The sequence below is a fragment of the Puma concolor genome, chromosome A3, assembly GCF_028749965.1.
Source record: "Puma concolor isolate L17-30 chromosome A3, mPumCon1.1.hap2, whole genome shotgun sequence".
NCBI classification, from domain to species: Eukaryota; Metazoa; Chordata; class Mammalia; order Carnivora; family Felidae; genus Puma; species Puma concolor.
This window is the reverse complement of record NC_141669.1, coordinates 115,646,668-115,662,106: the sequence shown is the minus strand read 5'-3', so window position 1 is coordinate 115,662,106 and position 15,439 is coordinate 115,646,668. Positions and strand designations below refer to the sequence as shown.

The 15,439-nt window shown below is 45.2% G+C and overlaps 2 protein-coding genes across 6 annotated transcripts in view; one reads left to right on the top strand and one right to left on the bottom strand.

Annotated features, from left to right (window-relative positions):
• The window catches only part of LOC112869699 (vomeromodulin-like), a 288,979-nt gene that overhangs the window by 7,647 nt on the left and 265,893 nt on the right, over window positions 1–15,439 (bottom strand). For 2 of the 5 annotated variants that reach the window (XM_025932814.2, XM_086701987.1), the window contains exons 1-7: window positions 9,994–10,113; window positions 6,643–6,919; window positions 3,961–4,444; window positions 3,533–3,634; window positions 1,901–2,056; window positions 678–756; window positions 287–344 (exon numbers count right to left, since the gene is read on the bottom strand). In XM_025932814.2, coding sequence (XP_025788599.1) covers window positions 287–344; window positions 678–756; window positions 1,901–2,056; window positions 3,533–3,634; window positions 3,961–4,444; window positions 6,643–6,904 — 1,141 coding nt within the window. In that variant the 5' untranslated portion in view covers window positions 6,905–6,919; window positions 9,994–10,113. Of the gene's footprint in view, window positions 1–286; window positions 345–677; window positions 757–1,900; window positions 2,057–3,532; window positions 3,635–3,960; window positions 4,445–6,642; window positions 6,920–9,993; window positions 10,114–15,439 lie in introns of those variants that run through there. The other 3 variants (XM_086701986.1, XM_086701988.1, XM_086701989.1) reach the window with 3 other exon arrangements.
• The window catches only part of CDK5RAP1 (CDK5RAP1 mitochondrial tRNA methylthiotransferase), an 82,302-nt gene that overhangs the window by 56,746 nt on the left and 10,117 nt on the right, over window positions 1–15,439 (top strand). The gene's annotated exons all lie outside the window — the stretch shown is intronic.

Here is a 15,439-nt window from a genome sequence, read left to right as displayed (position 1 = left end):
CTGCACATATGTGCGCTTGGCAAACCATTTAGGTGGCGGGGCTGCCACAGAGACTTCTAAGGGGCTCTTTGCCCTGCTCTGTCCTGGAGAATGTGTCATAGTGGTTCAGGGAAGCCAGTAAGTTACCACATGTTCTGCCTTGAGGTGCTGAGGAGGGTCTGTGTGCCTGGAGGCTCAAGGTATTGTAGCTCACGGCCGCCCACTCTCCTGTCTGTCATCTGGTGAGATCCCCAAGGAGTCCTCCATTGACCCATGACCCCCAGGGAGCTCTGGTGTTTGTACTCACAGTTCTTGCATTTGCTGAAATCACTGAGATCAATGTCACACGATTCTACTTCTTGAAGCTGTGAAATCACCACCAATGAGCTTTGCCAAGGAAGTGCAGCAGGCCTGTCCTCCTCCCCTTCAGCCCAGCTCATCTTCCCCTCCTCCCCATCCTCTTCCCCTTCTCCCTGTTTCTTGGGCTTCTCTATGGCAGAACTTATACTCTCCCTCTCCCAGTGTGAGGCATTATCCTGTCCTGCTGCTGGGGTCTTTTGGGCCAGAATAGCTCTAAACTTGGGACTCCTGAAGGCCTGATGTCTCCTTTTGGAGTCTCGCCCAGCATCAGGACCAAATCGCTTTCCCCCAGTGACCTAGACCTCTGAGGTGGTGCCCTCCTTTTTCCCAACACTTACCTTCTCTTTCATAGCTACTGTCAACACTTGAGAAACGATTTGGTCCAAAGGCAGAGGCACTGGCAAAGTATTTGTGACCCTGGGAAAGATATGTGGAGGACTATGTGATTCTTGCATTTCTGGATTTTGCCCAGGCATTGGAGAAAACCCATCTATTCATGAAACAGCTGCATGATGTCCTGCTTCTTAATTTGTACCAACACCCGAGCGCTTTTTTTTTTTTTTTTTTTTTTCAACGTTTTTATTTATTTTTGGGACAGAGAGAGACAGAGCATGAACCGGGGAGGGGCAGAGAGAGAGGGAGACACAGAATCGGAAACAGGCTCCAGGCTCCGAGCCATCAGCCCAGAGCCCGACGCGGGGCTCGAACTCACGGACAGCAAGATCGTGACCTGGCTGAAGTCGGACGCTTAACCGACTGCGCCACCCAGGCGCCCCCCGAGCGCTTTTGTCTACAGTTTCAGTCATTAAGGAAGATACTACAAGGATCCCTGGGAAAATTACCAATGCCTGACATCTGACCCAGCAATCCCATGTAGAGGGATTTATTCTTCAGACACTCGTTCATGTTAGTGAACAGACCTGTCTGGGACCTTACTAGTTGGAGTTGGGTACAAAAGTTAACAGTTGAAAAACAGAACTATTCCTTGATAAGGGACTATTAAATTACAGTGCATCTTCATAATGGAATACTAGGCCATAAAAAATGAAGAAGCTATTTATATATTGATGCAACAGATTCCAAGCTATTTTTTAAGTGAGGCAATCAGAGTCCAGAAAGGTGTATATGGTATTCACCCCTTTCTGTGTGTGTATACACACACACAACTGTGCACATGCAAACAGTGTCTCTGAAAGCCAATGGAAGAGACTAGATCCTTTGGTTGCTTCCAGGGAGGAGTATTAGCCAGCTGGTATACATGGGTGGGAGGAAGACTTTTCATTGTATGGCTTTTTGTATCTTTTGGATTTTGATTTAGGTGAATGTATTGCTTAAGCAAAAAGAACAAAATACAAAGAGTATGCTTAGCAGAATGCAGGCAGAGTGAGAGAAGGTTGTTTTCAAATGTGCTGGGCGTTCTCAAGCAAAGACCCCTGACTGGGACTCCCAATTACTGATCATTCAAACCATTGGGTTGGCCAAACTCCACCCTAAGGGTGGTATCAACGGGGACATTCTGGCACATATGGATATAGAAAATGAGAAAAATGGTCTCACGTACGTTTCCACTACTTGAAGGTTCACTTTCTTGAACTTGATGTCCTTGTCCTGGACTTGGAGGTTGATGCATTGGGTATTGTTTGTGGAAATGCCAATTTTCAGAGTTATATCGCTGTGTACTTGATATCCCAGTAGGCTGACTACAGGTCCTGCTAGGCTGTGGAGAATAAGATGTAGGTGAAACCAGGCCTAGCTCCAGGATGTCACTCAGGCCAAGCAATAGGCATTTTGGGAGTAAGCCTCATGTGTTTGTCTAGATTATTTGAGAGAGGGAAAGTTTGGTGCTCTTCAAGTGAGCATGCCTCAAGGTTGGCCTTCTCTTACACAGGATTTAGATCCTGGTTCACGGGAGGCATTTATAAAATCACTCTCCTCACCAGCCTTCAAGAAGTCTTCTTTTGGGGCATCTGGGTGGCTTAGTCAGTGAAGCGTTTGACTTCGGCTCAGGCCATGATCTCGCAGTTCATGGGTTCGAGCCCTACATCAGGCTCTGTGCTGACAGCTCAGAGCCTGGAGACTACTTCGGATTCTGTGTCTCCCTCTCTTTCTGCCCCTCCCCTACTCTGTCTGTCTCTCTCTCAAAAATAAACATTAAAAAAAAAAAATGAAGTCTTTTGTTGGTGGCACGAGGCCGACTTGTAATGAGAAGCTCATTACAAGTTCACTTTTGTGCCCAGCATCCCCAGCTGTGTGTTGTGTGGGTTACAGCATAAGAAAAACCCACCATTTACCAAAACCAGGCCTCATTAAAGTCAGATGTTCTTGAGAAGACAAATGGCCCTTCCTGCTACTGCTAACTGTAGTGGTCACAAACATGGGCTCTGGAGGCAGAATGCCTGGGTTTGAACCCTGTCAGCTGTATGTAACTGGTTTTGGTAGTCTAAACTGGTTTCCTAGTGTAGAAATAGGACTGCTTTTCTGATGAGGTTGTCAGGAGGGTTCAGTGAGTTCAGAGCGCCTCAGTTAAGTGCTTGGCTGGAGTTTGCTCGGTGAAAGGTTTTAGTGCCATGTGTGTGATAGTCCAAGAAGCTGCCTTCTCTCCAGTGTAGTTTGCCTGTCCTCATGTCTTCCTGTGTGCCTTGGACCTACACTGCTAACCTGTCCTCCACCTGTTGATGTTCACTGAGGACAGGGTCTGCCATTACTCCTGTGCCCAGCACAACATCTGGTATAGAGATGTGTATTAATTACCCATTAGGTGGATGACTGATGCATGCATTTTAATCATCTCTGTCCACCCCCCCCCCCAAATGCCTGGGACAGTGTTTGTAGAGTGGGCTGATTCTTCTTGGAGGGTCCAGATTATTTGGAGACCGCATTTCCCATAATACCAGTGTATATGTCGTTTTCTGTGGGTTTTCTCTTCACTGCCCATGTATAAAATTGTGCAGATTTCACATGGAGATCTGGATTTCTGGCTGTGCTTACACTATTTGAGGATGGGGCTTCATGGGGTCATTCTCCTGCATTGGTCCTTTGGGGTAGAAGAGACAGGCAGCTATTCCTGGTGCCCAGTTTGCCCCACCCTCAATCATCCAACCTTATTCTGTGTTGCCTCTGCCTGGCCCTTGGACTCTGGCTCTTAAGTCTCCAGGCTAACTGTCTTGGCTGACTGATTTGGAAACAGGCTCACCCTTTTCCACCTATGAAGGCGGTAGTTGTGGTAGAGACGAGGATCCCATCACCTGTCATGGTTGATGTCATACTCTCCACAGTCACTTCTTGAACATTTAATCTGCAAAGTGACAGCATCATGGGTCAGTCCTGGCTCCACAAATCATCCTGGGCAGCAGGAGAGGTACCCCTGAAGCAGCCATTTAACAATTTACCAACCCATCCATTCCCAGGACTCCCTGGCTCCCTTACCCACTCTGCTCTTTAAGCTGAAGAAATCTTGGTCGTATTTCCCTCTGAAAGGGCACCCTTTCAGCACAGAACTAGAATATTGCTTCATGAAAATGTGGTTGTCCCTTTCCATGGTATTGTTGGAGGTTGAACTTCAGTGTCCCCAAACAGCAGCTCTCTTCTTGTGTCAGACCTTAGGATCAAGGAAGCACTTACCCCAGTAAGAGTTCTGCTAGGTCAGCATTTCCCAGCAGGCCTGTGACTGCATCACTAACACCTACTGGCACTAGACTGTTCAGCACACCCTCGGTGGATTCTGTGAGCTTGCCGGCTTGGTTAACGATATCATTCAGAGGCTGGGGGAGATTTGGGAGGTCAAGGGTGTTGACAAGTCCTTTTACAGGATTCTTCTCTGCACCAGTGGGTAGTAGTCTGCCCAGAGTCTCTTGGATATTGAGGGCATCAGTGGCTGTTGAGAGCAATGACAGTGGGAGCTTTGGGGACTGGCCACCACTTTCCTTGCCCAGGATACCACCAAGAACATCACTTCCAGGTATGTTGAGGGATGAAGTGAGGTCTAACACAGACAGTAGGTTGGAGTTAGACAATGTAGATATCACTGTCCCAAGCACACCAGCTAGATCTATCTCCTCACACATCAGCATCTTCTCGATCTGTGGGGGCAGCGCAGCGTTCAGATCTGAAAAGGGTCAAGAGACATGATCTTGCTGTTGGGTGTCCAACTGATTCAACCAGAGGAACCTTCCCAGCTGGAGAGCCAGCACCTCTGAATTGTTAGGCCCTTAGCTACTGTATATCATACCTTCTGGATATATCACTCCCTCCCACTGCCCACCACAGGACAGCCTGGTGATACAGAGATAACCTGTCCCCTGTTAAGAGTTAACATTTGTTAGCCACCTACCTGAAGCCAGCCTAGTGTTGAGTATGTTACTCTAAAGTGGTTTGAGCATGGAATGAAAGAATTTAGTTTAGCTCTGGAGCCCAGTAGCCCCAAGTATATAAGGTCTAGACACTTCCTTGAAGTCCAAGTGGCCTGGGGCAGAGTATTCTCTTTCCTGAGCCTCAGTCTCTGCACCTGTCTAGGAGTGATAGAACCTGCAGCATGGGTTGTTGGGCACAGGACAAATGTTGAGCTGGTTTTAAGTACTCAGTAAGCGAAGTACTAGCTAAAGAAGAGCTACCTCTGGCTAGCGAAGAGGTAGTGGAGCTCACAGACCTGGACTCCTCTGTTCTCCATCTGTGTGACTCTGTGCGAGTCTCTTCTCTTCTCTAGGCCTCGTTTTCCCCTTGTGGGTCATCGGGAGGTCTTGCCACCTTTGACAAGCTGCCCATACTAAGAGACCTCCTGCATCAGCACTGATCCTCCAGCATTTTTATCATCAGGGTGGAGGAGATGCTCACCATGTCTTTGCCTTCACACTGGAGACAAGCAGGGCAGGGAGAAGTGGAATCCCAGAAGATGGTGGGGAAGGAGAGAGGGTCAAGAGCCAACTTGGAGAACTGTGAAGTCACAGGGGTCCTATCCTATCCTGCTCTCAGTGGCCTGAGAAAGGAACTCAGAAGAGGAGCTATTACATCTGGCTGGTGGTCAACCCTGTCTACCTCAGCAAAGAGCTTAATTGGGCCAAAGGACAACATTCCTATTCCAGAATAGGAATAGCCGCATGTCACAACATATAGAGAAGTGGTGAGGGAAAAATAATCAGGCCAGAGGTCTCCTCCAGGGGGAGGAGGAGAAAGGGGGAGAGGGAGGCAGCCCTGCAGGAGCCTTGGGGCCCTCAGCCCTATGGCCGGGTTTTATTCCTTAAACTCAGTTGTGAGTACAAGAGTATTTGCTATATGTGTGTGTGTGTGTGTATATATGTGTATATATATTTTATGTCTGACAAAATTAACAACCACCACCACCACCACCAAATCACTGTTTGTTGGGTATACAACTGTTATTTTTTTCTTTTTTACCACTGTCTGAACTTTTCTATATATTTCAACTATTTTGTCATAAGGCAGAGTGGTGGGCAGAGTGGAGGAAATGTTCCTAAAGAGGCAAAGCAGTGGATGTGTGAGCTGTGGGGCTGGGTACCATGATCACTAGGCAGCCACCAATTTTCCCTCTGTCACCCTGTCCTTTCATCCTGGAAGGCTGGCTGCAGAAGGCTGTTGCAGGGAGCTTTGTGGACTTTCCTATTGGCCTTCATTTGCTCAAGAGTCCTACTCCCTTCTTGGTCCCCAAAGAGAGTCACTTCTTTGCCAAGCCTTGTAATTCCTGAGCTCCTCTGCTCTCTGGCCCTAAGAGACTGCCAGAGGACAGAATTCCACATCTCTTTAAGGAGGAGGCTGAGACTCAAGAAGGGTGTGAGAAGGGCGTTTGGAAAGAGCAAATCTGGTCAGGGGGTTTGGTACTGGACTTGGATCTCCCATTTCTTGGCTCTTTGTCAACCAGGTTGATGCTTTAAGTACTTGTGGGTGTTTGGGATGAGCTGTGGGGCCCAGCATTGGGAAGCCATGAGAGGTCCTGGCAGTGTGCAGGTGATAAGGGTCACATAAAAGGCAGGTAGCCATTTGACTGGATCCAAGAGTTCCCTTCTCCAGGGTTGCTTTGACCAGTTCTTCCCCATGTGTGGACTACAGACAAGTAGCTTCAACATCATCTTGGAGCTTATTAGAAAACCAGGTTTTCATGCCCTCTGCAGTATTGCTGTATCACAGTGTGTGGGAGTGGAGCCCAGGCAGCTGTTTTGTTAACAAACTCCCAAAGTGATTTTGATGCCTTCTCCTTATTGAAGGTGTAATCAGCTTTTGGGCTTGGAAATGAGAAGTGTGTGTGAGCGGGTGGAAAGTCAAAGGTGAGCAGGTGAAACAAGTTTTACTTACATTCTTCGAGTTTGCTGCTAGACATGAAGTACCTGGCCACTGGTAGACACCTGCCTCCTGGGGTCCTAGTTGGATGTTTCTTAGATGGAGAATCTTTTGGGGCACTTCTGAACAGTGGTCCGGGTGGCAGATTGAGAGGGGCTTTTTTGGTGACCTCAAGGGCTAATTGAGAGAGATTTCCCAGCAGCAAAGATGGATTCTGCAGGTCAAATGCTCTTGCCTGGACGGTCAGCGTGAAGACCAGGGCCCAGAGGGTCAGCATCTTGGTGACTGATATCTGCAAAAGCAAGTTCTTTTAGAGACCATGCTCCCAGTGGATCATAGGGGTGCCACTATGTTTGTATTAGACATGCACCTACAAGGGCCCTCGCTCTTGTGGAAAGGTTCCACTCACATTGTTGACATTCTAGTCTGTATATTGTATTCATCAGACAGTGTTCCATCATATGGCAAAGTCTTGTTTTCTTCTACTTCTTTTTCAGCTCTGCATGAAGATATCCACAGGCTGGTGGCAGTCTTTGAGTACAGGCCAAGCCCTGCCAATAGTCTTACCTCTATGGTCCACATGTGCCTCCTGCCAGGTTTCCTTTTCTCAAATGCCCTTGGAGCCATCTCAGTTACCAACTGGGGAATTCAAGAATTTTGAATGATCCAGCTACAAAGGTTATTGCTCTAATGGTGGTCAAGGTCTCTCCCAGCTTTTGATCAACTAACATAAAGCACTGTCTTTGTTGGTATGAGCTTTCCATGTGCCAGTCCCTTTGTGGAGAGTAAGCGGACATTAGCTGCTCTAAGCTCTCTACACAACCCTGAGAAGGAGGGTCTATCTTTATTTTATAGATGGTGAAACTTGTGGTACAGAGCAGGCAATATGCTTTCCTGTGCCCACTGGTCAGCTTCCAGCTGCTAGTTTTGCCCAATCAGAATGAAATCACCCAATGAATCAGACCCGAGCTTGGCACCCTCCACCCATTTGGTCATTGGGCTGTCCTGGCATTTCAGCTCAGTGTGCAGAGGCCAGAACCATCTTTATGTCAGTATGACCATCTCAGGCCCTCTCTTGTCTTTTTAAAGCCTGTTCCCATGTTCTGGGAGAGCATTAGCGTGGTCTAGTGGTGGCATTGGACCATCCTCATTATTGTGTTGGTGGCTGGCACACAGGAGGCTCCTCTGTGTGTGGATCAATGATCAAGTTAACCCATTTCCCACTTTCTGTAGCCTCTTCTATTGTAGGGCACTGGGTAGTCCTAACGACCATGGGGCATGTGGCTTCTTTTTCTTGGCCAGGGTTGAGCAGCCATAACTTTTGTGAATGTGTAAACTTATAAGTCCTGACTTTACCTCTTTTTGTTGGGATGTATCCATACATATCTACGTATAGAGTACTGGTCCGTGTGCTAATTATTTCATCCACAACATCTTTTATAATTTTCACAGCAAATCTAGACACTCGATAATATTATTACCCCATTTCCAGCTGAGGGGCCTTAGCTTCAGCAAGAAGGCAGAGAGCTGGGTCCACCCAGGCAGAAAACCCGTGTTTGACTCTGAGCTCAGTTGTGTGACCCAGTGGTGATTGTTTCCCTTCTCTGGCTGCCACATTCCTCCCTTACAATGATTCTCTCAAGTCTTTCTCTCTCTAATGTTTAAGGTAATACAGAGGTTTGTGTCTTGGGGTATGTTCTGTCAGTGAAGCCAGTAGACTCTGGAGTTCCTCTCTGCATTTCTTACCTAATCAAGTTTTATAAAATAAGGCTTATCAACCTCTGCTCTTGCCATGCATAGGCATTGTCCAAATCAAGTTGCCTGCCATTTATCAAGACTGAGGAGAATTGGGCACCTGGGTAGCTTAGTCGGTTAAGCGTCTTGACTCTTGATTTCGGCTCAGGTCATGATCTCACAGTTTGTGGGATTGAGCCCTGTATTGGGGTCTGTGCTGACAGCATGGAGCCTACCTACTTGGGATTCTCTCTCTCCCTCTTTCTCTGCCCCTCCCCTGCTTGCACTCTCTCCCCCCTCTCTCAAAGAAATAAACTTAAAAAAAAGAAAAAAAAATAACTGAGAAGAACTGCTATTGATGAAATGTTGGGAAAGACATAATGGGAAGCCAGTGACATCTTTCATATGGGACAAGTTAGACTTTAGGAGAAAACTCATCACATTTTCATTACTTTTCTCATTTTACCCTTACCTGTGAGAAATTGGAATTTAGTGTAAAGGTGACTTTAAGTGTTCTGTGAGGGAAAAAATAATAAAATTCTCTGCCTGTGACTGAATTTGTGGCAGCATTATTAGATGTTGTCTTGAATGGAATCATTAAAAAATCTCAGGAAAGATCCCCCATTTTAGAAATTAATTAATTAATTAATTTTTAAATTTATATCCAAGTTAGCATATCGTGAAGCAATGATTTCAGTAGATTCCTTAATGCCCCTTACCCATTTAGCCCATCCCCCCTCCCGCAACCTCTCCAGTAACCCTGTTTGTTCTCCATATTTATTAATCTCTTCTGGTTTGTCCCCCTCCCTGTTTTTATATTATTTTTGCTTCCCTTCCCTTCTGTTCATCTGTTTTGTATCTTAAAGTCCTCATATGAGTGAAGTCATATGATATTTGTCTTTCTCTGACTAATTTTGCTTAGCACAATACCCTCTAGTTTTATCCACATACTTGGAAATGGCAAGGTTTCATTCTTTTTGATTGCTGAGTAATACTCCATTATGTGTATGTATGTATGTGTGTGTACACACACGCACACACACATATACACATACATACATGCATGTCATCTTTATCCATTCATCTGTTGATGGACATTTAAGATCCTCCCTTTTTTAAAAAAGATTTTATTTTTAAGTAATCTCTATACCCAATGTGGGACTTAAACTCACAACTCCAAGAACTGAGCCAGCCAGGTACCCCAAGAGATCCCCATTTTTAAAAGAAGTTACATACCAGGAAATTGTTAACGCCTACCACTCTAGGTACAGTGCTGTGCATTTCAGTAGGGAGGGGCATTGCTAAAGAGATTCTAAATGCAAAACCCTAAGTAGGTCTCTTTTCTTGAACTGTCCTATGCTTGTTTCTTTCTCAGAGTTTTGAATTTCTCTTTCATGAAGTTTTAAAACTATTTATTTTGAGAGAGAGAGTGAGAGCAGGAAGGACAGAGAGAGAGAGAGAGAGAGAGAGAATTCTAAGCAGGTTCCTCACTGTCAATGCAGAGCTGGATGTGGGGCTCCATCCCACGAACTGTGAGATCATGACCTGAGCTGAAATCAAGAGTTGGACACGTAACCAACTGAGCCACCCAGGCACCCCTCTTTCGTGAATTTTGATGTAGCAAGTTCTTACCTTGTCCAACGCTAATGGGTCGATGTTGATGGGAGAACGCTTTTGGAAGCTGCCTCCCCTCCTGCTCTTGCTTGTGAACTGTCAGAGGAAAGCTACATCTCATTTTATAGACCAGTGTCTCTCGCAGAAGTTGTCAGACATGCAGGGACGTGATCCAAGTGTGCTGATAAGGGTGGCATGATATAGGCTGACTTCCAAGATCAACACCTGCTAATGGTTGTGACATTTGTCAGCGTCTTTCTGAGAGATGTTCAAGGTGCTTGGAACTTTTTTGGAGATGCAGCCAGGCCAAGTATCTGTCCCTTCCTTATTTTAAACCTTCACAAGCCTGTTATCTTTGAGTCAGGTGGGTACTGGGTGAATGGCAAAAGTAGAGGGGTGTTTAAGGCTGGCAGGTGCCAACCCAGTGAGAGTCCTTTATGGTGCCAGTGCCATGCCCTGGCCATGGGTGGCACTCAGCATTGACCAGTGCTAGGGTGGGGATCTGAGGGAGAGGGGATGGGATCCCTCTGGAAAGGGTGTTTACGGACAGACTTCTGGTCAAGTGACATTTTATGTGAGATGTGTGCAGTTAGAAGCATCCAAACTTGCAAAGATTTAAGGGAGAAGTGATGGAAGTAGGAAGATTGGAATATACACAGTGTCTGCAGTGGGTGAGAGCATGAAGGCATGTCTGGGGGATTTTAGGCATGGGAGTTATAAAATTTGCTCAGTCCCCTTTCCTTTCCCTAATCGCACTTGGAATGAAACTTGAATAGTGGTGCTCATTTGTATTCAAGAATTCTAGGCTCTTTCTCATCTGTCATTCTCATTTAATGGCTCCTGAAACTTTAGAGACTGTTCGCTGGGCCTCTGGCCTCTATTTCAGAGAAAGCCTATGTCATCTGTTAGGTTCCTACCACTTGAAATTTTGTGATTTTGTACATCCTATATGATCAGCCTGTGGTGTTACTACAGCTTTACAGTGCAAGAGTATGGGAGAGGGAGATAATTTTGACTAAGGGGTTGGTTAGTCAGAATCATCTCCTGCCTCTCTCTACCTGAAGCTTAGTCCAGAATTATTCCGGATCCCTGCCCTGAAGCAAGCTCAGCATGTTTGCTGTAGGGCCCTCTTCAACCCCATGGGAGTTCCCATACTGTGAATCTCAGCTATAGTTTCATTTGCCAAATGTTCCATTTGGGGCTTTGCTGAAATGTCAGATGCAAAGAACAAATGACAGTTGACCTTTTCTCAAAAGGCAGAACATAGAGTTTTATATATGATAAGTAGAAGACAGAACCCAGCTGCCTTGGGTCTTATTTTTCTTGGGCATCTGAGGGAAATGGAGTCATCTTTTAGGCAAAAATTGTGACATCGGTTGGTGGATGTGGCCCTTGATTTTACTTCCTCTAGTGGTTCTCTGGACCCAATGAATGACTTCAACTCCAGGGGTTGGGAAAGGGCACATCCCGGATGCAGCCCCTGATGGCTCTTGGGGCCTCCCCATTCTTTGTCTTTCTCTCCTTCAACCTTTGGAGGTGGGGCAGTCATTGGATTCTGCTAATCCACAATCTATGGGAAGCTCTTTCACTCACGGTGGCTTATCACACTGGGCAAAGGGCCTGCTTGTTCCCAAGCCCTAAGTGATTTGACCTGCTGACTCTTGAAAGAGAGGACCCTTTCAAGGCTGGCCAAGGCTTGGCTGAGATCACAATTGCAGATGATAAGGCAGGTACTAATTCTTAATGGCCTCTGTGTGAGGATGTCTCCATAGATGTGGCTGAGCTGTGCATGTCCTGCTGACGGGCATCAGGATTTTGACCTTTCACAGGTGTTTCTTTAGTGATATACACACACCTGTGCACACATTTATATGCTTGTCTATGTTTTTCTGATCCCTGGAACTCAGTGGTCTTGTCTTGCCTCAGTTTCCTGCTCTGGTATAATCAATCTCAGATCTTGGCCAATAACAGGAATTCACAGGGACCTCCTGCAGGGAACTTGTATCCCTGCATACTCTTAAATTGCTTGTAAAATTTGGGTCAGTTTTCATTTCTTAGGATACATGTCTCTTATGAGATTTTCAGTGGGCTTTGTGAGTTATCAAAGGCAAAGAATCATTGTTTTAGGAGGCGACAAGGTTTTTGTGTACAGGCTTTGGGTGTGAGTCGTGGTTCAGCTACCTACTGGTGTTTGGTCCAACTTTTCTGTGTCTTAGTTTCCTCATCCATAAAGTAGGGATAGTATTATACCTATATAGGATTGTCATGTGGGTTAAGCGAGATGAAATATGTTACAAGATTAGCATCAAACTTAGCAATGTGAGTATTCCATAATTTACTATCATCACCATCATCATGACTTTTTTACTATTGCATCGGCCATTTTCAGTTTTTTTCACCCACCTCTCTCTCAGGTTTTATATAATTTCCCTAATTTCCCCTAGATTTTGGCAACTATTCATACCTTGTTTGCAACAAGAAAATATGTATTTTTTTATTGTTTCTTTACAAAAAAAAAAAGATCCTTTATAGTGCTTTTACCAAAATAAGGGCAGATATAGAGATGTTTTTTTTTTTAATTTTTTTTTTAACGTTTATTTATTTTTGAGACAGAGAGAGACAGAGCATGAATGGGGGAGGGTCAGAGAGAGAGAGGGAGACACAGAATCTGAAACAGGCTCCAGGCTCCGAGCTGTCAGCACAGAGCCTGACGCGGGGCTCGAACTCACGGACCGCGAGATCATGACCTGAGCCGAAGTCGGCCACTTAACCGACTGGGCCACCCAGGCGCCCCAGATATAGAGATGTTTTAATGTTACTCTGAGTTTTCATTTTTTGGTGGAAGGATAGAGTTTTCTTGATACATTCTACTGCAACTGTATTTGTGAATATACCTTGTCACAAATGCATAAGAGGTTTCAAAAGACTAAGTATTTACCTCCAGGACACATTTGCTAATGTCTGTGTGTCGACTCTGTTCTTTGTTTTACCCAGTTGCTGCACAGGTGGCACTGTCCAGTGTCAGGCCTGTGGTCTCCACTTTGTAGGCCAGAGTTGAGTGTATCTATGCTGAGAGGAGCTTTTCACTATCCCCAGGGGGGCAAGTAGCTGACAGGCACCTTGTCTTTGCTGCTCTCCCTCTGAGCACCTGTCACGACTTTGCCATCACTGGCTATACATTGCTGCTAGTAGGCATCCTATTCTGGAAGTGCAATAATTTGACTCCACATATAGCTGCAGGTGTCACTATGGTTACATTTGCCCATGGATTGAGCCAGTTTGGGTTTTACACTGGGGGGCATTAGGTTGGCCTGGGAAAGAGAGAAAGGTCATGTCATGGAAATCACACTGAACCTTGAGTCATAGGCTGTGACCATAACCACCAAACCCCTAACTAGTGCGCACTCAGAAAATACTTTCTGCCCTTACGACTACCTGTTACCGCCATCAACAGCAGCATCACCACCATCACCCATGTCTCCATTTAGAGATGAAGAAGCTGTGGCTCAGAAGTTAAGTGACTTTTCCACAGAAGTGACAGGTTGGGCTTCAAGCCCAGGATGTGCCTGAAGCCAAAGCCTTGACTTAGGACATGTCATTTATCTTCTTGTTCCCTTAGCCCATGAGATTCTTGAGGGCTGGGGCACGTCTTACTTACCTTGTACATTTTTGTCTCCACTCAGTGGGTAGTAAATGTTGGACAAATTAAATGAATGAACAAATGAATGGACCAACTTCTCAGTTTCTCTGTTTGTCAAATAGGCTAACATGTCCTTGTCTTCGGTTATGTAATGGTTATAGGAATCAGATTAGAAAGTGGCTCGGAGTGTTTAAAGTGACAGCCATACATGAGGCCAGAGTTCCTTCTGTCTTCAGCTTTCCTTTCTCCTATCTCTACTCCTTTTCAGACTGGCGTTGGGCAGATATGGGCTCCCTCAGGTGGTCAGTTTGGATGGGCTCAGGATGAATCCTCTGACTTCTCATGCTAAAACAGTCGCTGGATTTAGCTGGCTTTCCTCCCGAGGCTCTGTGGATCTGTAGCTTTGAAGCTCTGGTTCAGTCTCTTTTTTTCTTAAAAATATATGACGTAATTCAGATCACATAGCTCTCGTGCTTAATACTCATCAATAATTCAGTGTTGCACATTGTAACACCTTTATTTTTGGCCCTGGTTTGGCTCCTGTCTGCCTCTGTCTGGTTTGACTCCTGTCTGCCTCTCTAACACTTCTTGCTACTCCCTTTAGCTACACTGGCTTTCTTTCAGTTTCTTGGGTGTACCTAGCTTGTTCCCATCTCAGGACCTTTGTACATTCTGGTCCCATGGCCTAGATCCCTTTCCTCCACATTTTGCTTAACTTACTCATCCTGCAGGTCTCAGCTCATATATCTTCTCTAAGAAGCCTTCCCTGACACCTCATTGAAATCAGACTGCCCTGACATTATGCTGTCTCCTAGAACCCCCCTGTAGGTTTCCTCTTAGCCATAACTGGAATTTGCAGTTATGTGTCTCTTTGTTGGCTGAATTGTTGAATGTCATCTCTCTCACAAGTGTCATGAGGCATAAACCATTCTTGCTTTGTTTTGCTCACATGGCAGAGTAGATGCTTGATACCCTATTTATTGAATGAATGTGAACATTTTTTCCCCTAATGATAAAAGTCAACCATGTTCATCATAAAACGTTTGGAAAAGATATTAAGAAGAAAATGAAAATCATTTGCAATCCTACCAACTCAAGCCATCTGAAAATCACAACAAACATTTTGAATTACTTTATATATATTCATATCTGGGATCTAAATGTTCTTGTGAGCATATTCTTTTGACACCAAATGCTCTTTAAAAGCATGACTTTAGGGCCTTCTGGCATCCAACTTCAGCTCAGGTCATGATCTCACGGTTTGTGAGTTTGAGCCCCACATTGGGCTCTCTGTTGTCAACACAGAGCCTTCTTTGGATCCTCTGTCTCCCTCTCTCTCTCTGCACCTCCCCCAGTCATGTTCTCAATCTCTCTAAAAAATAAATAAACATAAAAAAAAAATAAAAGTGTGACTTTAATGGCTATGCAACATTTCTTACTAAGAATTCATCATAAAAAATAAATTGTCTATTGTTGGACATGTAGCCTGTTCCCAAAATTTCATCACAAAACCAATGCTGTGGCAACAAGTCTTGCCCTTAAATCTTTCTCTGAATCTCTGAGGATTTCTTTAGAAAATTTCCAGAAGTGGGAATTTATCATATGCATTTCAAAGAATATGAATATTTTCAAGTTTCCTGATCCATGAGAGATCTGGCTTGCTCTTGCCAAACTCAAACATTTGGGTTTCTTGTGGGGGGACGGTGAGTGTCATTTAGTGAAATATCTGAATTATAAATGTACACTAGAATGAAGAGCAGTTTGACTCCATCTACCATCTCAAACTAGGTTTTGTTTGCTTAAGGCATCACCTAGAAGAGCTCT